General features: G+C 46.3%; 1 protein-coding gene and 1 long non-coding RNA gene across 5 annotated transcripts in view; one reads left to right on the forward strand and one right to left on the reverse strand.

Annotated features, from left to right (window-relative positions):
• The window catches only part of Myo16 (myosin XVI), a 480,832-nt gene that overhangs the window by 254,964 nt on the left and 203,890 nt on the right, over window positions 1-21,978 (forward strand). For all 4 annotated transcript variants that reach the window (NM_001319151.1, XM_006508779.3, XM_006508780.4 and 1 more), the window contains exon 16: window positions 4,269-4,416. In NM_001319151.1, coding sequence (NP_001306080.1) covers window positions 4,269-4,416 — 148 coding nt within the window. The remainder of the gene's footprint in view (window positions 1-4,268; window positions 4,417-21,978) is intronic.
• Gm51561 lies at window positions 4,415-21,369 on the reverse strand. The gene is made up of 3 exons (XR_003947504.1): window positions 14,345-21,369; window positions 8,295-8,346; window positions 4,415-5,428 (listed from the first exon to the last, which is right to left on the reverse strand). It is a non-coding gene; the product is annotated as a predicted gene, 51561 (long non-coding RNA).

Here is a 21,978-nt window from a genome sequence, read left to right on the forward strand (position 1 = left end):
ATGCAAATGTTTCCTTTCGTTGAAAATGTATTTCCCCCTCACATAATACATCCTGCTTACAGTCCCCTCCCTCTGCTCCTCCCGGTTCCCTTCCACTTCCCCCCACATCCAGATCCACTCACTTTCTATCTCTTGTTAGGAAAAAAAGGCTTCTAAGAAACATAATATGATACAATGGGTATAATAATATAATACGTAAAATAGGAATAACACATCGGAATTGGGAAAGACAAAGAAACAAGCACCAGTGTCAGTGGCCCCTGTCCCCGTGCTCAGGAGTCCCATACACACTACGCTGGAAGCTATACATACAGCGAGGAGCTGGTGCAGACCTGGGCAGGCCCTGTGCACGCTGCCTCCGTCTCTGTGAGTTCATATGAGCTTTGTGCAGTTGATTTAGAAGGCCTGGTTCCTTGGTGGCCCTCATCCCCTCTGGTCCTGACACTCCTTCTGCCTCCTCTTCTGCAGAGGGGAAGGATGTGAGGGGAGGGACACTGATCGATGAGCAGAGCCCAATGCCATTTGCAGTCATTTTATTGCTATGACCTACTTCCTAGGTCCCGAGCTACTAAGTGTCATGTGCTTGGCCACCCAAGAGGTGTTGAGTATGGGCTCCATCTCATGGAGTAGGTTAAATCAGATATAGGTTGGTTCCTTTCATGAGCTTTGTGCTACCATTGCCTTATTATACCCTGCAGGCAGTATACCATTGGGAATCAAAGAGTCTGTGGCTGGGTTGGTGTCACGTTTCTCTTTGGATAGCATGCAGTGTACCTTCCTGTTCCAAAGACACTGAAAAGAGAGTTCGAAGGCTCTTCATAGGCACCAGCCCCACCTCCCCACGTCCAGTGAGTTTGAGGGTGTTGTTTTCAGTTGCAGCACCTTTCCCTCTCTTGGCATCAGGTAGAGAGAAAACTATAGTTTTCTTGGCAACAACCTGGATGGTTTGGAATTCCCTTTTGGAGAGAGGTCTTGCATAAGCTATATCTTATTATCTAATACCAAACAAGTTTATAAAGAATCACAGCATCAACTGGGCAGTGGTGGCTCACGCCTTTAATCCCAGCACTTGGGAAGTAGAGACAGGCAGATTTCTGAGTTTGAGGCCAGGCTGGTCTACAGAGTGAGTTCCAGGACAGCCAGGGCTACACAGAGAAACCCTGTCTTGAAAAAACAAAAACAAAACCAAAACAACAACAACAAAAAAAGAATCATAACATCTTACTATACAGTTTTAAAGGGGAAAATATGGGACAGAGTGAACAGAAATCCATCATACAATTGAATCTAATCAAGCCATGTTGCACAAAAGAAGCACAGGATATCCCAAATGTGCCGCAGATAGCACAGAGAACTTCAAAACTGACCACTATGGTTTCTTCAGGTGGAAAAGCCAAGTTCCCAGAAACCATATTCCTTCAGGGCCCTGACCCTAGCCCCACACCAGACCTTCCCAGATCTGCTTCTGGTCAGAGTACAGAACTAGGTTCCCTTTGGCTTTGGAGATAAAGAAATGGGCTTAAAATACAAAGGCGCCCACCAGCACTGAGAAGACAGTCTGAGACGCCATATTTAGTGGTACCTTCTGGAACTCCAGAGGGATCCTGAGATGGTCTGTGCTCCCTTCCTCCTACTAAAGATGGACAAAAAGACACCAAAGGTGAACACAGCTTCCACGCCAGGCTCAGTAGCACAAGGCCTGGGATTGTTCCCAGAAGAGCTCCTCCCCTCACATCATGATCCATGATGGCTCACGGGAAGATGACTGCTCACCTCAGCATGAGTGAGCCCAGGCTGTGAAGTAAGAAGATAGGCATGGGTGGAGTCTGCTAGGTGGGAGGAGATGAGGCTTGGAGGGGGTAGCCTGAAGGAGAGTAACTCATTTCTTCTACTCCCCTTAATAGTGAACAAAAATTGGCCTGTCTCTGTGAAATACTGTACTTGCTGATAATATTGGGTACTGTGGTGGTTTAAATGTGTTTGGCCCATGGGAAGTAGCACTATCAGGACGTGTGGCCTTATTTGAGGAGGTGTGGCCTTGATAGAGGAAGCGCATCACTGTGGAGGCGGGGCTTTGAGGTCTCCTGTATGCTCAAATCTGGCCAGTGTGAAAAAGTCTGTCCTGTCAACCTTTGGATCAAGAGGTAGAACTCTCAGCTCCTTCTCCAGCACCATGTCTGCCTGAGTGCTGCCATGTTCCCAACTGGATACCGCCATGCCTTCCACCATGATGATAATGGACTGAACCTCTGAACCTGTAAACCAGTCCCAATTAAACGTTTTCCTTGTAAGAGTTGCCTTGGTCATGGTGTCTCTTCACAACAATAAAACTCCAACTAAGACAGCTACAAACAAATAGCATGTGTTCATGGGGAAATATATTCATATGTACATGTCTGGAGACAACTGTGAAGGGTGATACCGCATTTATGGTCAAGATTGTTTCCACTGTAAAAACTGTTTCAAAGCATGCATGTTGAGGCAGGCTGGCAGTTGAGGGGAGCTCTTTCTGGCAGGCCTGGCTGCAGTAAGTGCTGGAACCTCTCACATCCAGAGCCCCTCTGCCTCCTTGAACTTATAGCTCACTTCAGACACTGCAGCCTCTCCTCAGCTTGGACTCTGCTCTGCCTGTGTTTGAGTCTGCATGTAGATGCTCTTTCAAAATGCTATTTTCTTTCAATCTTGCTCATCAGAACCCGTTAATCCCAAGCAATTTAATTCACTGCTGGAGATGTGCTAACTAGCATGATTAATAATTACCCTGCTTAGGAATTTAGATGAGGGTTTTCCAGTCACTCGTGACTTGGCGTATGATCAGTGCTTCAATTGAAGCTGGAGTCTCTGCTGGGAGAAGAGTGTGGGCATCAGCCTGGGCCAAGGCCAGAACCAGCAGGATCTCAGCCTCTACCCCTTACCTGCTGCTTCTTACCTGACACAGAAAACCACGGGCAGGGCTAGGGTGGTGACCTGTGGCACACCTGCACAGAGCCAAGTGCACATTCTCCTGGCTGGTAACTTATTTCACACTTAAGATCTAGCAGGGAAAAAAAAAACACCAAACATTTTTGTTTAAAAATAAAATAAAAAAAAAGAATGAAAATGCTAAGATCTAAACTTCAGATTTCTCCTTGGTCAGATCACCATGAAGATATGCATGCGTCACACACAAGACACACATGCATGCAAATATACAAATGCACAAGCACTTGACACACACATGCATACATGTGCACACACATGCACACACACACACACACATACACACACACACACACACACACTGCAGACTGAGGCCATGACAGCTATTCTTGGTTATCTACTATTCTTTAGTTAATCTGAAATTACCTAAAACACAAGCGGCTGGATGTACCTGCAAAGGATTTTTCTTAATTAAATCATTTGAAGTAAGAAGACCCACTTGTAATCTGGATGTTTTGAGGTGCAAAGATCCATCTTTAATCTGGGCCACACTTTTTGTGGCAGCCTATATAAAAGACACAGAAGAAGTGAGCTTATACTCTGCCCCCAGCTCTTGCTAGCTAATTTCCTTTGCTGGAGTTAGAGCCTACTTCTTTAGGATTCTGGTGTATCAGGAAGACCAGATAAGACATCCAGCCTTATGAACTGAACAACTACTGTATTCTTGCTTGAACCTTCCATTGGTAGACAATTTTGGACTAGCTGGGCGATAGCCTATAAGCCATCCTAATGAATGTATGTATTAAATATATTTGTATAATAAATATATTGCAATAAATGTATGCGTGTGTGTGTGTGTGTGTGTGTGTGTGTGTGTGTGTTCATTCTTTCAGTTCTGTTTCTCTAGAGAACCATGACTAAGACAGAGGGAATCCTGTGTCATAGAATAAGGGTAGATCTTGCACACAGTGATAAGTTTCTCTAAAGGGATAGATAGGATTGCTAGACGAAGAGTGAGCTCTTACATAAAGCATGAGCTTTTCAGATGAGCACAGACCAGCACCAGCCCCTCAGACTTAACCAAGTATCATATAAGCTGCTTCCAGGGACCATATAGGCTATGGCAGCAGGGGTCAGGGCTCTGAACTCCCAATGCCTTGGGCTGAGTGTCTCTGAAGGGCCTAAACTAATGTAGAAAATAAAGTCTCTTCTATTTTTTTTTTTTTTTTTGAATGTCTGTGCTGGAAAAGGAGCTTTGTTGTCATGGTTTATAATTAATTAACATGTAAATTTATGGAAATTGAATTAACAATGCCATTTAACAGAATCCTGTCTCTTTTCCCAACCAGCCAGAATTTCCACTTACATGCTGGAGAAGTCCAGGGTTGTGGCTCAGCCTCCCGGCCAGGGCACCTTTCTGATTTTCTCCTGGTTGATGGACGGGTTATCTTCGGAAGAAAAATGTGGACTTCACCTTAATAACTTCTGTGCACACCGGTGAGTGATCAAAGGCTTTATAACAGTTTCCTGAACATTGGAAGCACAATTCTCAGCTTCAAATTGTCTTCATATGCCCAAGGAAGGCTGTTGGCCACTGTCAGGGCTGAGCTATCTATTAATATGCTGGACTGTCTTACTGTGTCTCAGATGGGAGGACAAAATCCTAGCATTCTGTAAGCATGCGGATGCTGTTTGGGAAACACTGTCTGATCTGCTGTCATCTTGTAATGTGTCGGGCCATGGTGCGGGTAGCTAATAGTCACTGGGTTTACACAAGAAAGAGAGGACTCTCAGTGCTAAATCAAGGGTGGTTGTTCTTCATGGGAGGTCAAAGCTTTGGGGAAATGCAGTCATTGGTGACACGTGAAGTCACAAAGGTGGTCTCCTGAGGAACACTGGTTCTACATACTCTCTCCTACCAGAAGCCAGCCAGACCCCACATGGCACTGTACCAGATTTGTGTTTGGATGAGAATTAGAAGTTATAAGGAGTGAATGGTACCCAGAGCAGAGGCTGCTGGGACGTGGGGTCTCCAGCTCATCTCTACTTCACTATGCTAAATTCTCTGGCTTAGTCTGTTGTATTCCTGTGGGGAAGCCTGTGATAAACGAGTGTGTGGTCACCGGCGTGATTCCGTGATACATAACCAGGTCAGGGAGCCGCGTGGTAGCTGATGACTCTGAGATGAGAGAGGGATACCTCAGATGGCTCCTGACATACAGACACCTATTGAGTCCTCACATGCACTTGGGGGCAGCATCCTGGTCAACTGAGAGCTGTCCCAGGGCTTCAATGGAAAGTGTGGTGTTAAGATACAGCAAGGGGCCATTGCATGTGATCAGAGTGTGTAGGAAGCATAACGGTGACTTCACGCACAGGCTACATCAGATGCTTGTCTCTCTTGGAAGAGATGTTGCAGGGCCCTAAACTGATACAAAGCCATGAACCTGTGGTGTCTCTGTGAGGAGCCCCAGCAGGGACAGTCAGGAGTCACAAAGAGTTCGGTGCCCTGCAACAAAGCAAGTGTCTTATTAGCGTGCATTATGAATAGCTAGTGGGTGCTATTCATATGAGGACAGGAGCCCCTGTGTGCTGCAGGATGTATCTGCTTACCCCATATTCTGCACAAACCTGCTGATCCCTGTCTTAAACAAACCTCATCTGAATTTACACAGTCCCCTTCTCCTTCTCTGCTTGCTCCCCCCCTCTCACACACACACTAGCCAAGTATGATGTTGATGAAGTAGGCTGTGTCTTACTAGTGTGCAAACCACCACAGCCTGCAGCCTGTCTCACACACAACAGCTCGTTATCTACGTGAAGCACTAAGAGGCATGTGCAGCAGTCCAGGGACTGCAGGGCCCTTGCACTTAGTATGCCTTCTGTGACCGTTATTCTAAAGGACGAGCACTGTCTCTGCCTGTGGTTTTAGAATCCGTGCAGCAGATGCATCTTTAACTTCAGCTATGTGCATGCTATAAGGTATTCTAAATCCCACACAGATACAGATAGACCCTACATCAGTACTAAAGTCCACCTATACACACATCTCTGCTTACAGCACAGGAAGGCTCGCTAGAGCACAGCACCTCTGCCTAACTGCAGAGCTTGCTCAGGGCAGGGGTGGGCACCCATCCCTCCAGTTCATGAAAACAGCATTTACCAAAGCACCTCTAGCCTTTATCAAGCTCTGACTAGGCAGAATGCATGCCCTGAGAATCCCACAAGAGGGCGCTCTCCCCACACCTCAAAGGGACACAAACCAGCCCAGCCAACCAATGCCAAACCAAACTTTCATTCTTTTTGCTTACACTTTTTTTCCCGTGTTTTTCTTTTCCTTGCCCCACATTTCTTACGTAAATAACATTTCATTTTTTGTGCACACAGTGTCATATGTGGGAGATAAATATAATTTATATTCCTGCAAATCGACATTTAATGAAAGCAGCGTATGCTGTCATTGCTGCTCACTTTAAATGATCTCCCTGCTGGGTTTAGCCTCTAGAAAACTTAGGCTTTTAAACCCGAAGAAGAGACTCTTAATCCCCGTCCTGGCTGACTGATGATGGAGAGGATTGTGGGACGGCACCCTAATGTTCTTCAGCAGAGGTCAGGCTTCGAACTGTGCTGGAAAGCAGTCATTTGACTGTGAGCAGGTGACCTGCTTCTCACCTGCGCTCAGAGAGCTGAGTCACCTCACCGTGGTTTGAACTTGTGATGGCTGCTAGCACCTGTCACAGGAGAGCTGAGCAATTAACTCCCAGGAAAGTGTGTTCTCTGCTGAGTCGTTAACTGCAGGGCTGGGGTGAATCTGAAGACATTTCAGACTTTTTTTTTCAAGGTAAAGAAAAACTTCAGGGTCATTTAAAGGTGACTCTCCATGACTCCATGACATACCAGCATTTGTTCAGGCACACGGTTTTAAGCAAGGGAAAATCTGATGGTTTATAAGACCTGTGTGTGAAAACTGCAGAGGGGTCTTGTAAACCTGTGTTTATAAGTCTTATGACTTAAGGAGTGGTGAAAACCCAGACCTGGCCCATGCTTGCCCCGTGTTCTAAGCTGAGATGCCGACCCTGGCAGCTTGAACCATTGGGCATCTGTCTAGGAAGACTTACGCAATTTTATTCAAAACTAAGTTTCCAGACAAGTTATATTGTGTAGCTTTTTGCTTGAATAATATTTTTGAGGTGGTATCGCAAGACTTTGTGAGTCACTCCACCCTCAGCATCAATAGGCAGCTATATATAGGACTTTTGAACCAGTGCATTTGCATGGATCACGTGACCGTGTCTTAAATCAGCGAGATTTCTGCATGAGCTTTAAACTCGTGAACTCTTTATGCACGGAGGCATCTCTTGCTTTGTTGTTGACACTGGGTGCTTCGAGGATGGCTTCCTACAGGGCTCTGTTGATTCTCAGTAACAGTAGAGAGTCACCTTTGATGTCACCATGGTGAGGATGAGCTGACCAGGGGCTGCAGCGGCCAGCCAGGTCAGCAGCTGGCACGTGCCAAGCTAATGTGAACATGCCTGGCTGTCCCATCCTTGGTGGTTTGGGTCAGAATCTGCACAGTATTCAAGTCGGTAGTGATCCCACCTCATTTCAACTGTGTGCTTGACCATTTCTTAATTCCCCTCCCCTCACCACGCTTTGGACAGTTAAACACTGTTCAAATTTAAGGGTGAAGTCACACAATAAGCTAGGGGTCAGAAGGATTACACAAGAGGGTTAGACATATATTTTAGCATAAATGGAATTTCTCGTGAGATTTCTAGTGGGGGGAAATCACATTTGATTGGAAAGGTTAAAGGTCACATGATCCAGGGTGGGTGTGTGCTTCCTTGTAATTTTATCATGGTTACTTGAAGCACTTCTACATAAAAATAGAGTAAACACTGAGGGTGCTTAGAACAGAGCATTGGATAAGAGCAAGCTGTTGGGAGGTAGGGCAGACACTGTATCGTTTGATTTTATCAAACCATGTTTTATGCATGGCCACAAAGACCAAGCCCCAGTCTCTGAGGGAGAGGATGGTTGACCGCCCTCCAGGCCCCTCCACTGCCTGACTGGTGGTGGCTTCAGTTGTGGGAAGTTGTACTGAAGTTCACACGTTACTAAGTGAGACGGATCAGCCTGCCGACTCCTAGTGGGCTCGTGCACTTCAGTCATGGAAAGAGAAAGTCATTCTTGGGTCAGAACACAGCTCAACACTAATCCGGGCTTGGCATGCATTAGCTTGTGAGTTTGGAGACGTGGGGATCTGGCCTTAATGACTTACTCATTATTCCCAAACCCAAAACGCTCTGAGAACCAGACGTTTATTTATGACTTATGTGGTGGTGAAAACCCAGACCTGGCCCAACCTTGCTCACCATCGATGTTCGAAGCTGAGATGAGACCCCGGCAGTTTGAACCATTATGCATCTGTCAAGGAAGACACATGAGATTTTATTCAGGACTAAATTGTTTTTTGATTAGAAGATGTTGCCCCAGGTCTACCAGGGATGAAAACACTACTTTTGCTTTTTTAAAATGTGGATTTCGGAATGAGCTTTGCTTTAACAGCAAAGCAGGGTCTGCTGCAGCATCACAGTGCGCGGGTCTGAGCAGAGTAGGGTCCAGCTTTCTCACTGTGTTCCAGACACCTAGCACCTCCAGGACCCCCGCAGAGCACTGGCTGGGGGAACATTAGTAAGACACACCTTACCTCTGAACAGGAAGCTCCTGCCGCCTTCTGTCCCCATCCTCCCAAACCCTACTTACTTATTATAAGCATAGATCTATTTTACTGCCTGTAAATTATGGGATGTGAGATGGGCATAGATAGAGACCATTGAGTGGACTTCGGTTTGCTCAGCTGGTCACTGTGACTGGATAGATAGATGGGAGTTTTAGATTTGGGTAATGAAAAAGGGCAAGGGCAGGGCTACTGGGTGGTCCCACTGAGATTTCACAGGGTCATGTTCACAGCTTGTGTGTGTATGTATGTTTTTAACGTGTGACTGTGTTGTGTGAGAGTATATATGTATGTTATGTGTGTCTATGTTTGACTATATGTGTTCATTTGTGTGTTTATATATAAGTATATGTGTGTGTGCAGGTGTTTTCATGTGTGCATGTGTGTATGTGCGTATGTATATGTATGTGTGTAGGTGAACATATATATGTATGTATATATGTATGCATGTGTGCTTCTGTGTTTCTCTGGCATGTGTATATGTGCATATGTGTGTATATGTGCATGTATGCACATGTACTTGTGTGTTTGTATAACGCGTGTGTGTGTTCTTTCAGATCTTGTTATATGGATCTAGTAAAGTGTCATACTAGTGACTAGTCCCATCTGCCCAGTCGCCGCAGCGGCCACTCGCTAAGTGGAACCCTTTGCCACTGCACTGGGCACCCACACTGCCCTGCCAGAAGTGCCTCCTTCCCTCTGAGTATGGAGTGGGGCCTCCCCTACCCCGTTTTGTATTAGTCTGAGTTCCTTTGAGCCCTGGTAGGCACTGTCCACACCCCAGCCCCCTTCTCACGTATCTAGGGTTTTAACACATGGTAACCTCTCTTGAAGTCTCCATGTGTTCTCTGGACTGCCAAGACTTCATGTTAGATAGGGTTCTCTAAATGACCAGAACTGGTAAAATGTATTACACAGGGAGATTCATAGATGGTTCACACTGTGTTCTGATGATGACGATACTTGAGAAGCAGCAACTTCTCAACCTGTGAGGCTCAACCTGCCTCAGCCATCCAGTGCGGCTTAGAAGGCAGGGTGGACTCTGGGGAGAGCCACTCATTCTTGGTCCGCTTTGGATGAGTGGAGAACTTTGGTTCAAAAGTCAGTAAAGGATGGTGGCAGCCACTAAAGCCACAGGGTGGATGCCCTCACCAGCAAGGAGCAAAAGCAGGCAGGCAGCACTGTGCCTCCGTCCTGACATCCTGTCTGGGCTACCACTGGGAAGTGCTGCTTACTCTGGGGGAGAGCCCTGACACCTTGGTCAATCTTTCTTAGAAAGGCACTCAGAAACTGGTCCAAAAGCTTGCCTCTTAGTTGACCCCAAATCTAATGACAGTGACATTCAGGATCACAGTCTCGGTCGCCTGGAGGACACAGTGTCATGGGACCCAGCTGAAGGTAACCTCTTTCCTTTGTCCTAGCTGGGTAACACACTGCCAAAACTTGTGCTCTGACAGAGCTGTCAGCTGAACCCACCTGTGTCGCAACAGAGCCAGAGCTGTGGATGCCGGCTGCATTTAGAGAACAATCTCTTCAGCAAGAGGGACTGCCTATAGCCCATGAATATGCAACAATAAACACAGTTCATGAATATTCAGTGGCACATATGTGTTTTGCCCTGCTCAAAGCCTGCATGCTCAGTCGTTGAGTGCAGTTGAGAGGAGACCAAGTCTCCTAGGGAGAGGGATCAAAATACTTCTCTCCTTCATGGGCCAGGCAGACCGCTCAGTGCATGTGGGTGACAGGGATCTCTTGGCTCCCACTCAGTGCCAAGTGTGTGCCCGCCCCTACCCCGCCACCCGTCACTGCTCCTGAGGAAGCTTTTGCCTATTAGCATCCTACAGAGAACAATGGAGATCACACACTTATGAAGAGATTACAAGGAAGGGTTAGGTTTTTCAGGTCCACAGAAGCATTGGATTCCAGGATTGTCCCTCCACTCTTCTGTGTGGCTGCCTGACTATGGCCTCATCCAGGATCAGGCCCAGAGTCTTTAGTGGATTAAATCAAGAGTCAGGACTTTGAATGACCCGGTCAAGTTGATGAGTGACATATCAGAGTTACTGAAGTCCATTATCTTTTTCTGTTATTGTTTAAGTTATTTACTTTTCATGCCAATCACGCCTTCCCCTCCCTCCTCTCCTCCCAGTTCCTCCCGCTGACTACAACCCCCCAATCTATCCCTTTGCCCTTTCTCCTCAATAAAAAGGAGGTTTCCCAAGGCTATTAGCCAGCCTTGGCATAGCAAGTTGCAGTAAGACTAGATGCATTTTCTTCTATGGTGACAAGACAAGGTAGCCCAGCTATGGCAAAGAGGTCCAGAGGCAAATGATGCTGCCAGAGACAGCCCCTGCTCCCACTATCTTTTGATGGTGGATCAACCTGAATGTGGAAAGGCACTGGAGCCTCAGGGCCCCAGGGGGCCGGGTAGGATCTCTCAGCAAGTCCCTCCAGGCCTGCTGCTGGTCCTTCTTCCATTCTCATTGGGCCACGTGATTAATGCTACACATCACAAGCTAACAACAACAAAAGTACAAACAGAAATTAAAACTCCCGTAAGAATGTCCGCTCACATATCCTAGGCCAGAACACCATCTGAGGGATCTAAAATATACCGTGTTTCTGTGCCAGCCAGGAGATAAAGAAAACATTTTTCCTTAAGTGGGACTCATTTAGTTGCAATGAGAAAGAGTTTGTCAGCAGGGCCTGGAAGGGGTGGGGTGGGGACGAGGGGACTTGGTATACTCCTTCTGTGTGTTTTAGGGAACTCCCTCAGGCTCACATCAAACATGTGGGGGTCACCACCTCGGTTTTTACAGAGTCCTGGGATCAGGTTATATGTTTACACATCTGCACGTAAAGCTAAAGATACATTCTTTAAAATCAGAACTTGGAAGTTACTAGGGGACTGAAATTAAAAAAACAAAACAAAAACAAAAACAACCACAAAAACAAAAACATAAAAACAACCTTCCTGATGTTCAGCATGGAGTTGGCACAAGGCTCAGCACACCTCTGTTCCAGCTGCATACAGCCAGGTCTGGAACATACTTCTGTCCCGCCTGTATCCCAGTTCAGTGCCTCAATGACATAGGGCCACCAAGTAGCTATGACAGCATACACTGACCTGCGAAGGATCAAGCCAGACCAAACCCCAGCATGAAGCCCTGCCCCTTGCTGGGGAGCCCTGCCCCTTGCTGGGGAGCCCCGCCCCTTGCTGGGGAGCCCCGCCCCTTGTTGAGGAGCTGTTAGCAGCTGATGGTTGCTGGGGGAGGGAGGCTCAGTTTTGTTCAGGGATGCAACCTCCAAGAGGCTCCAGTGGAAAGTGCCACACCCGAGCCCACACAAGCACCACTCTTAGATTGCTGTGATAAAGCACCACTGCTAACACGTCTTGTAGGAGGGTTTATTTGGGCTTATGGATGCAGCGGGATACGAGTTTACCACCATCTGGCATGCTAGCACAGCAACATGGCGAGCATAGCATCCGGAGCAGGAAACTGAGGGTTCATATCTTAAACTGCAACCAAGAAAAAGGGGGCCGGGAGGAGGGGAAGAGGAGGGAGAGGGAAAGGGAGAAGCCAGCACTACACCCTGGGGACCAAGTATTCACGTTCCCACGACTACAGGGACATCTCATTTAACCCATCGCAGTGAGCACAGTGGGCTTTAAATAAACAGAGCCCGTGAAATTGGAAGGGAAGATGGGGGACTAGGGGAGAAATCGTTGGGAAAGGAATGGAGGATGGTTTTCATGAACATAGAAGATGGCCAGGCCTGTCACGCTAAGGGATCTGCTCTCCCCCATCTGCTGACTGGTGGCAGCTTCAGCGGGTGTGGGTTTTTATTCATATCAACACTCTGCTCAGTTAAGGAGGTAAACCGACTCAACCCTAGATGTGTGTGCACCATCCAGCACGGCAGCCACAGTAGGGGTCGGCACGTGGCAGGGGGACCACGCGCACCGCACTGGAGCTGATGCTGCAGTGGTGTTGGTGAGGGCTCACACTGTGTCTGTCAGCCTTAGTGCTCTGCTGGGAATGTCCCACCTAAGAAGCTGGGTGGCCAGGACATGGGAGACAAGGAGACTGCAGTGGCTGACAGTGCAGCTGCTAGAAAAAGAACTCTGTGGAGGTGTCTGCAGTAGGCAGATAGCCCAAGGCCCTGGGGTCTCCGCGGCTGTGCAGCACTAGCCTACAGTGAGGCTGGCAGGGGAGCAGTCCCTAAACCCACACTCCCTGCAGGCTTGCCCCCCCCCCCAAGCCTTCCTTCTCTCATCTCTCCATATTTGCCAGGTTGCTTGGCCAAGGTGCCTTGCCCACAGCCTTTGCTGTATGCTTTCCCTCCTGGCTGGCAGTCGTCCGCAGAATCTTCTAATCCAGGGGGAGCATCCTGCGTTTTCTCTCTCTGGCAGGATTGCACCGCACTGTGGCTTCTGTTACCCGCATCAGGGAGTGTGTGTGTGTGTCTGTGTGTGTGTGTGTGTGTCTGTGTGTGTGTGTGTGTCTGTGTGTGTGTGTGTGTGTGTGTGTGTGTGTGTGTATACGCGTAGTTGTATTTTACACGTATTACTCTCTTAAAGGTCTTCTGCAGTTAGCAGGCTGCTCTGGGCTTTAGAGCCATAAGTATACACGCTGCTACACAGGTATCACATCTCATTTGTCCAGTGTTTACCTGGTTGAGATGGTTGTTGTTGTTGTTGTTGAGCTTTCTGGGTCATAGGAAAGCTCACAGACTCTCAAAGGCTGTAACAAACCTGTGCATCCCCCACCACCAGTTTGGGATATATTTTACTATAACCTGTAATCTCTGTGTTGTTATAAACAAGAAATTCACTTGGATAGGGTAGGTGTTTGTTTCAACTGGACTAGAGGGGTACCACTCTCAAGATGTACTGAGGGGCCTGGGGAACTGTGGTGGGCTTATATAAAAATAAATAAGCTATCACATTACAATGCATATTTCCTTTCCATTTTAACAAATGATAAACTGAGATGCATACCAAGGAGACAATTGATAGTAATTTTCTATATGAATTATTATACAAGGCTTGATTTATATACTTGTTTTTTATACTTCTGTAGATACCAAGCATAGCATCAAAGATCCTGGCTGAGTCTGGGGTTATGGTTGGAAAGGAAGCCTTGTTCTGAGGCTCACAGGGCCACAGAGTAGCAGGCATGGCGGTTCCTAAAGTTGTCTGTGGGGAGTAGTGCTTTCTAGACCTACATGGCCTCCTCCTGCGAGGGTTCTATCCATACTGAAGGATAAAGCCTGCACTGGGACAGCTCTTATGGGCACTCAGGACTCCCTCTGCAGAGCAGCCTGCTCATCTCTGTAGGCTGAGCAGCTTGGCATCACACTCTCTTATAAACTGTGCAACCTTGGGCTTCAGTTTCAAAGTTGCCAAAATAGGAAAACTGAAACGCACTGCTTCAGGTATTTTAATCTATAAGTACTCCATCAGCACCCCCTTCTGTCTGTCTTCAAGGCTGTCCCTGGCCAGCCCAGCCTCTCCTCTCTCTCTCCCTCCCTTCCTCCCTCCCTCCCTCACTCACTCACTCACTCACTCCCCCCTTCTCTCCTCCTCCTCTTCCTCCTCTCCCTCTCCCCATCTCCCTCCCCTTCCTTCTCCCCCACTCTCTCAGTAGAGTTGTGTGCCCACTGCCCTGTGGCGATCCTGACCTGTCACAGGCTGTCCCTCCACCTTCTGAACACACAGGTTCATTGCGCATTCACTGTCCGTGGCATTCACTATGGCCACATGTGGTCTGCATGACTCCTCCCAGTACCCCACAGTGAGAGTCAGAACCCGGACCCAGCTCTGTGCACTGAAGCTCTTCTGTCACCAAGAAGGACAGACTGGACAAACAACATTCCACATGCATGTGTTCTGTCTAGCTTATCACAGGATCTCGACAGAGTGATACTTTTTAAAAGCTGAAGCCATTTGAGGCAGCTGATTAGCATGTTAAGTGAACTTTGTTTATTCAGATCTGAAAGATAAGGGATCTTGGACTTCTCTCTGCTTCTTTCTCCCTCTCCCTCATCACCAGCATCTTCAAGACAATGTCACATTTTGCGTTCTCTCCTTCCTCAGATTATCTTTGATGTTTTCACCTCGGTCTCAACCACACTCCCCTCTGGGTACATTCCATGACACCCATGTCTCATCCCTTACTGTATACATGCTTAATTCATGTTCCGAATATTCATTTCCGTGACTTAGTTTCCACTTCAAAGAGTTTTGGTTTGCTCTTTTTAAAATCTGTCCCTGACCCCCTGCAAATACTGCTTTTGTTCCTCTTCTCACATCCCCAATCCATCTCATTTCCACAGGAGTCTTAAACATGCTTCTTGTATGGTCCGTGGCCTTACATCTTATGTGAAGTCCTGAGTACTTCTTGTGGTTGCTTGGTACCTTTCCCACTAGTTGTCCAAAGAGGTTGCTCTGTAACCTGTATCTTAGGGTGTGGCATGGTGAGGTGGTTGGCCTTCATTATTATCTTGCCATAATTTAGAATCATCTAGGAAGAAAGTCTCTGTGGGAAATTAGATTAGGTTGCCCTGCAGGCCTACTTGGGAGGCATTATTGTGATTGTGTTCATTGATGCTGGAAGACCCAGATCTCTCTGGGTGGCACCATTCCCTAGGCAGGGGATCATGGACTGTATAAATGTAGAGTGTGAGCCATGCACAAACACTCATATGTGCATTTATTTCTCTCTGCTCAAGGCTGTGTGTGAGATGCAACTAACTGCTTCAGTTCCTGCCTTTGTTTCCCCCAATGATGGATAGCAATGTGGGGTTGGGAGCTGATACTTTCTCCCCTAAGTTGCTTTAGGTTGGGACATTTTTATCACAGCAACAGTTAGGAAGCCAGGACACATGATGTTTCAAAGTTCTTGGCTGGGGACCTGCAAGTTTTCCATTTGTTGGTCAGTCCTCCAAACCATTTTTATGTCAACCTTCAGCTTAGAATCCCTAGCATGCCACTTACGTTTGAATACCTAGAGACAGGAGAGGGCCACCTGTCATCTTGACTTCTCTGAGGCAGATGTTGACCTAGCCATCAGGATCTACCTCAGAGGAGTGTGTCTGCTGTCTGTCTGGGTACCACAGGTAGATGATTTACAGAGCACTGAGGTTCAGGACCTCAGTCCTTCGCAAGGGCAGCAATAGCTCTTCCCCAACATGGCCACTTGAAACAGAACCTCAGGATAGAAGTCGAATAAGAAGATCACTTACAGCCAGGCATGGTGGCACACACCTTTAATCCCAGCACTCACACATTGGATAGCGGAGGCAGAGGCAGGCGGATTTCTGAGTTCGAGGCCAGCCTGGTCTGAGTTCCAGGACAGCAGAGTGAGTTCCAGGACAGCCAGGGCTACACAGAGAAACCCTGTCTCAAAAAAAAACAAAAAAAAAAAAAAAAAGAAGAGGAGGAGGAGGAGGAGGAGGAGGGAGAGGAAGAGGGAGAGGGAGAGGAAGAGGAAGAGGAAGAGGAAGAGGAAGAGGAAGAATCATCTTTTTTATTTTCTTAATTATAAATTCTAAGTGGATAACACTCTTGGATGGTTTTTAACTGGTCTGGGCTGCCTATTAATTCTGAATGTCTGTGAGTCTCTGGGTGTGCTTGATTATTACTGGCTAACAAGAAGTTATGCCTCAAGTAAGTGTCCTATATTAGCTCAAGAAATACACCTCACTAAATTTCATCCCAGCAGCATTTAGCATTTGACAAATTCTAACATGTCATGAGACATCACTAGAAATGTCATGTTCATGAGAAATAACGTGCTTACAATGTCTACAGAAGCCCCCAGGGAGGCACCACCCTTGGTTTCATTACCTGCCCTAAGCGACCCATCCCATGTGCGATTTGCATAGCATCTGTGTGCCACACCCAGGACAGACTGCTCTGTCCCAAGCACGCTTTGTCGGCTCACCTGTTCAAACACTCTGTGGTAAACAGAGCAGCACACACCGATGCCTGACTCTTTTTCTCAACCCACCCTCGAGGTGTTCTCCTAGTCGTCTCTTGTCAGTTCAGTAAAAGAGTGCTTCTGTTTTCCCAGTACACTCTAGCCATGAAACGGCCTCCTGTGAACTTAAACTTGGTCAATTAACAATAGAGTGGGACCATGGCAAACAGCAGAGAAGGCATTGGGTGGCTGAGATGTGTGAGTGCCATTGATGGAGAAATTAACACGGCCTCCTGTGAACTTAAACTTGGTCAATTAACAATAGAGTGGGACCATGGCAAACAGCAGAGAAGGCATTGGGTGGCTGAGATGTGTGAGTGCCATTGATGGAGAAATTAACTAGGAAGCTTCAGTGCTAATTAAATCCAGAATTACAGAGGATTAAGAAACAGAATAAGAAACTCAACCTCTGAGCTAGGAGAGACAACACCTCTGAGCTTCTGACTCCTGCTTCCGTAGCCCTAGACATCCCCCTCTTTTCTGACATAAGGGCTATGGCTGCTTGTCTGCCCTGAGATGAACACTACAAACAGCTTGCAAGGCGCTGGGTGACTGAGGAATGGATGGACAGGACTCCAGGATCACAGAGAAGTCTTCAGTTGAGCCCCGTGTCTCAGGATTTGTTCAGGAATCAGCCCATGTTTCAGAGAATGGTTCAGAAACTACTCTTTCTGATTATCCTTCCCAAGAGGGTCCATCTGTAGGATATTGTACTCAACTTGAGCTCCCACACATTAATCTCTATTATTTAAACTTAACTGCACAAGGCTTGGTGTGTGTGCCTCCCAGGGCTGAGGGATCTGACAAGGCCTGCCCTGGGTGAATGACGGGGTGGAGTCTACAGAATCCGAATCCCTGAAGGGAATTGGATAGCGGAGGCCATGCTCAGTGGTGGGAGATGAGGCCTGGGATGGATCCACAGTGACACTCAGCCCTCTCTCTGGCTTCTCAGGAACATGTCCTCTCGATGTGGCCAAACACCATGAAAAGGCACAGCCAGCACCCGGAAATAGACACACACCTCAGCTGTTTCCAAGCAGAGTCTTCTCCAGGCATGGATTCAGTTGAGAGATGCATCCTCTCGATGGTGGTGCTAAGATAACTATGAAGTTCAAATTATCTTGAAATTTACATGCCATATGGTGTTACTTTGGTTACAGCAAATATATCCTCTTTAATTCAAAGCAAAGTGATTTTATTTTGCTCGATTGACTGAATTTTATTAAATACGTAGAAGCCGATTTAGTTTTGCGATCATACAATGAGCTATTTTTGTGGATTCCTTGGCACAAATATAGCCCATTGTGAGTTTGTACTAAATGCAGCCCAACACTTGCATAGAGCCTGCAGGACCACAGGTCCGCCTTCCCCAGTCTTCCCAACCCCACCCCCACCCCAGGCCTACTCAGCAGGTGAATCAATGAACTCTTTTGATTGGAGATGCATTTTTCAATCTTTTCCTTATTGTTTCAAGTGGTAACTCTATTATCTGGCTATTTTTACTCTGGTTTGTGTAATACAATTATTACAAAGAATACATTTGCTCAAAGCACTTGCATGAATCTAAGTTCACTTCCTGTAAACAGGGTTTTTTGTTTTTTTTTTTTTTTTTTTTTTCCTCCCCCTAGTGCTGAAAACTCTCTGGGCTTGCAAAGCCTTTTGAGAATGTGACTGGCAAGACAATGCATTTGCAGACCTGAGAGTATCTAACGCATCCCCGACTGAAATGCACTTAGCTTTTGTTTAAGCTGGTCTCATCTGAACATGTCCCAGCATATCAGAGTCTAAACAAACCAAGAAACACTTTAAATATTGGTATGCCCTCTCAGACTTTAATAATCACTGCTATCTAATACATAATGCATCTCCATAGTATGCAAGTGAATTATTCTATGCCTGTCTCAGGCCTTCTACCTTGGCTCTCCTTTCCTGCGACCTGCTTGCTCTGTATGGACAGTTATGCGTTTCACTCACCTTTGGGTCCCCAGGAATCACAGCTCTTGGTCCATACAGAAGCAATTTCTGTTGCCTTAACTGCCGCCTTATACATTTTAATCGGCAGTGTGTATCAAAAACATGGGATGGTGCCTCCGATGAACTTTCCAGTTTTCAGCTTTTCTATGTAGGTCTTCTACTCCCTTGAGAATCGTAGACTACAAGCCTTACCTGTATTCTGCACAGATCATCTTCTCTTTGTTTTAAAGTCTCCGTGTTATTTAGTGATGGGGTAGGACACCCTGCTTTGCACGTGGTTCACTGGCACAGGATGCTTGGCTGATCAACATTCAGTATCTCTAGGTTGAGTGGATAATTTGATGAATACTCACATGATGTGATCATATGCCCATTTACAGCATGGGGGGCTGTCGGGATGGGCGTTCAGATGCAAACACAAACGATGTGGTGCATGGTGCCTGTGCAAACACTGCGCTTCGAGGAGGAGCTGATGGTCCAGGGTTAAATGCCACTTTTGACAGCTGTTGAGTACAGGTCTGTCAGAGTGGCATGGATCTGAGTAGTGTGTATTAAATGAGAAATAACACCAGCACCCATCATTAAGCTTTAACGTTCTGATCTAGTTCATCACGAGAGGAAACAGTCAGTGTCCTGTTAACACAGCATCAGCAGCATTGTGTGTGCGTGTGTTGTGTGTGCTGTATGTATGTGTGTTGTGTGTGTTTTATGTGTGTGTTGTGTGTATGTTGTGTGTGTTATGTGTGGTGTGTGTGTGTATGATGTGTGTGTTTTGTTATATGTGTTGTGTATCTCTTTGCTGTATGTGTGTTGTGTGCATGTGTGTGTTGTATGTGTGTATGTGTTGTGTATGCATGTGTTGTGTGTGTTGTATGCATGTATTGTGTGTGTTTTGTAGTGTTGTGTGAGTGCGTTGTTGTATTGTGCTGTGTGAGTATGTGCGTGTTGTGTGCATGTGTGCTGTGTGTGTGTGTTGTGTATATGTTATGTGTGTGGTGTGTATGGCATACTCTTGTATACATGTTCATGTATGTGTGCACACATGTATAGAAGCCAAAGTCCATGTCAAATATTGTCTTTTATTGCTCCTAGCCTTTTTATTGAGTCAGGGTCTCTCAATGAATCTAGAGCTTAGCCTTTGTCCAGACTGTGAGCTACAAGGATTCTCCTATCTTTGCCTCCCTGGTATTAGGGTTACAGGTACTTGGTTCCACATCTAGACTTCTGCTGGGCACCGGGGACCCTAACTCAATTCCTCATGATTGAATAGCAAGTACTTTATCAACTGGGCCATTGCACCATCCACCCCCACTGCCCATCACTGGGTTTCAGAATGCCTTGCACTGCCTGGTTTCCTGAAGTGGACGTTTTGTCTTATGTGGTTAAGTGTCTGGTTGATAACACAGAGCAGAGAGGTACATGTGAGCAAGAAGATTTCCCATAAGGAGAAAGGTTGGAGTTGTGAAGGACATTCAAGGCAGTAGGAATAATGAGTGCTAGCAAATCTGCTGACCAGAGTCCTGAGATAGGTTAATTCAGAATGGAGCATAATGTGCACTTCACCATGCCTGCTATCTACCAAACTTGGTTTCTATGATGTCCCCCTCTCAAATACCACATCCGGATACTTTTCTTTGAACAAGGTTGTAGCAGGAATTCTCATCCAATACCCTCCTCCTTTGTCCAAGACAGAATTTCTCTGTGTAGCTTTGACAATCCTGGAATTCTCCATGTAGACTAGGCTGGTCTCAAACGTTGAGACCCACCTATCAATGCTGAGATTAAAGGAATGAGCCACCATGCCCACCTCCCATCCAACTTACTCCTAAGCCCCAAGGACATTGCCTCTTGGTGTCCAGGAGGGAACGGAAGCAGAATGGGACATTTCTACCTGGATTTGAAAACTGAACTTTGTTGTTCATTTGTGACTGTGAGTTGTTGTCTTCGTGAAAGTCGATGAAAGTTTGCTGGTTTGTAAAGCATCGTTGGTTTGAGGCTTTAGCTGTAGATCATGGTGAGATGAGTAAGAAGATGATAGCAAAAGGCACCATGGGACTGGGGAGATGTCTCCAGAGTCCAGAGGTCCAAGAATCTACTCAAGTTTATCACTAAGGAAACATTTGATGTTCCACACTTAAAGACTGAAGATGATTTTGACATTTAATGTGCACCTGAGTTTAGTCACAAATTTTGCTCATTATTTTGTTAACGTTTTAATGGCTGTGATTGACAAAGAAGATTATCAAATAACATCCTAAAGAAGAGCGACCTGGCACTCAATCTGTAATTCTAAATGCCCATTGCCATGCTCCCCTCTGCTCCCCTCTCCTTCCCCCTCCCCTTCCTTCCCCTCCCCTGTTCTCTAGTCTGTCCTAAGGTAGAAGTCCTTCTCACCTGAAAGCTCACTCTATGTCCAGAGACAAATTATTGGGAGTGTTCTTTGTTATTAAGGTGTCCTTCATCATTCTATGAGGGCATTTTGTGAATGTAGGCGGGAATATAGCTGAGTGGGTCTAAACATCTTAGAACAAAGAAAGCAATATGTTACTAGCTTCACCCTGGACTTGTAGTCCCCTCAGTGAGCTTTGGTTTAAACTTTCTTGGCACTGCTTTCATTTCAAAAGTGGTTATCATAACGTGACATGTGAATGTCATTGTAGAGGGAATGTGTTTGTGTTGAAAATACGTAGCTCACAAATAATCACATGAGGAAGTCAAATGGGTATATTTGATTACAAAAAAAAAAAATTAAAAAAACCAACAACACTGCGAAAGAAGAGCCAGAAGGCATTGCATTACAGAACAGGAAGTCCCAAGCTAAATCCCTCCCGCCTATCTCTCCCCTCAGGGTCACAGCAGAGATGTGGGTGGGTGTGTTAGGGCCATGAAGGAAAGCACACGTGGATGGGAGTGTGTACGATTATGACACTCATGCCCCAGGGGATGACCCCACACTCATGTGCATATGGGAAAGACTAATCAAATTCAATGGTTTAGTATGAGGGAGTTAGGAAAGAAGGGAGGGAGGGAGGGAGGGGGAGAATAAAGTCAGGAGGGATAGATGTTGGAGGCAAAGGGAGAGTTGCAGAGAGGATGTAGCTTATGAAATTTTTATTTAAAAGAAAATAAAATAGTGTTTGCCTCAAGTCATCCTTTTGGTGACTGAGTTACCCTAGGAAGGCTCTGCCTCCATCACTCTTGCTGCAGTTTTGTGGTGTATACAGGCACCCACCTCTCCTCACAGACAGAGCCTTCTGCCAGTAGAGGAAGACTTGATATTAACCAGAAAAAGCTTTGTTCCTTTATCTGGATGGATACGGCCTATAGTAATATTAGACATTAATTATATAATATATAATC

Source organism: Mus musculus, chromosome 8 (assembly GCF_000001635.26).
Source record: "Mus musculus strain C57BL/6J chromosome 8, GRCm38.p6 C57BL/6J".
Lineage (NCBI taxonomy): Eukaryota > Metazoa > Chordata > Mammalia > Rodentia > Muridae > Mus > Mus musculus.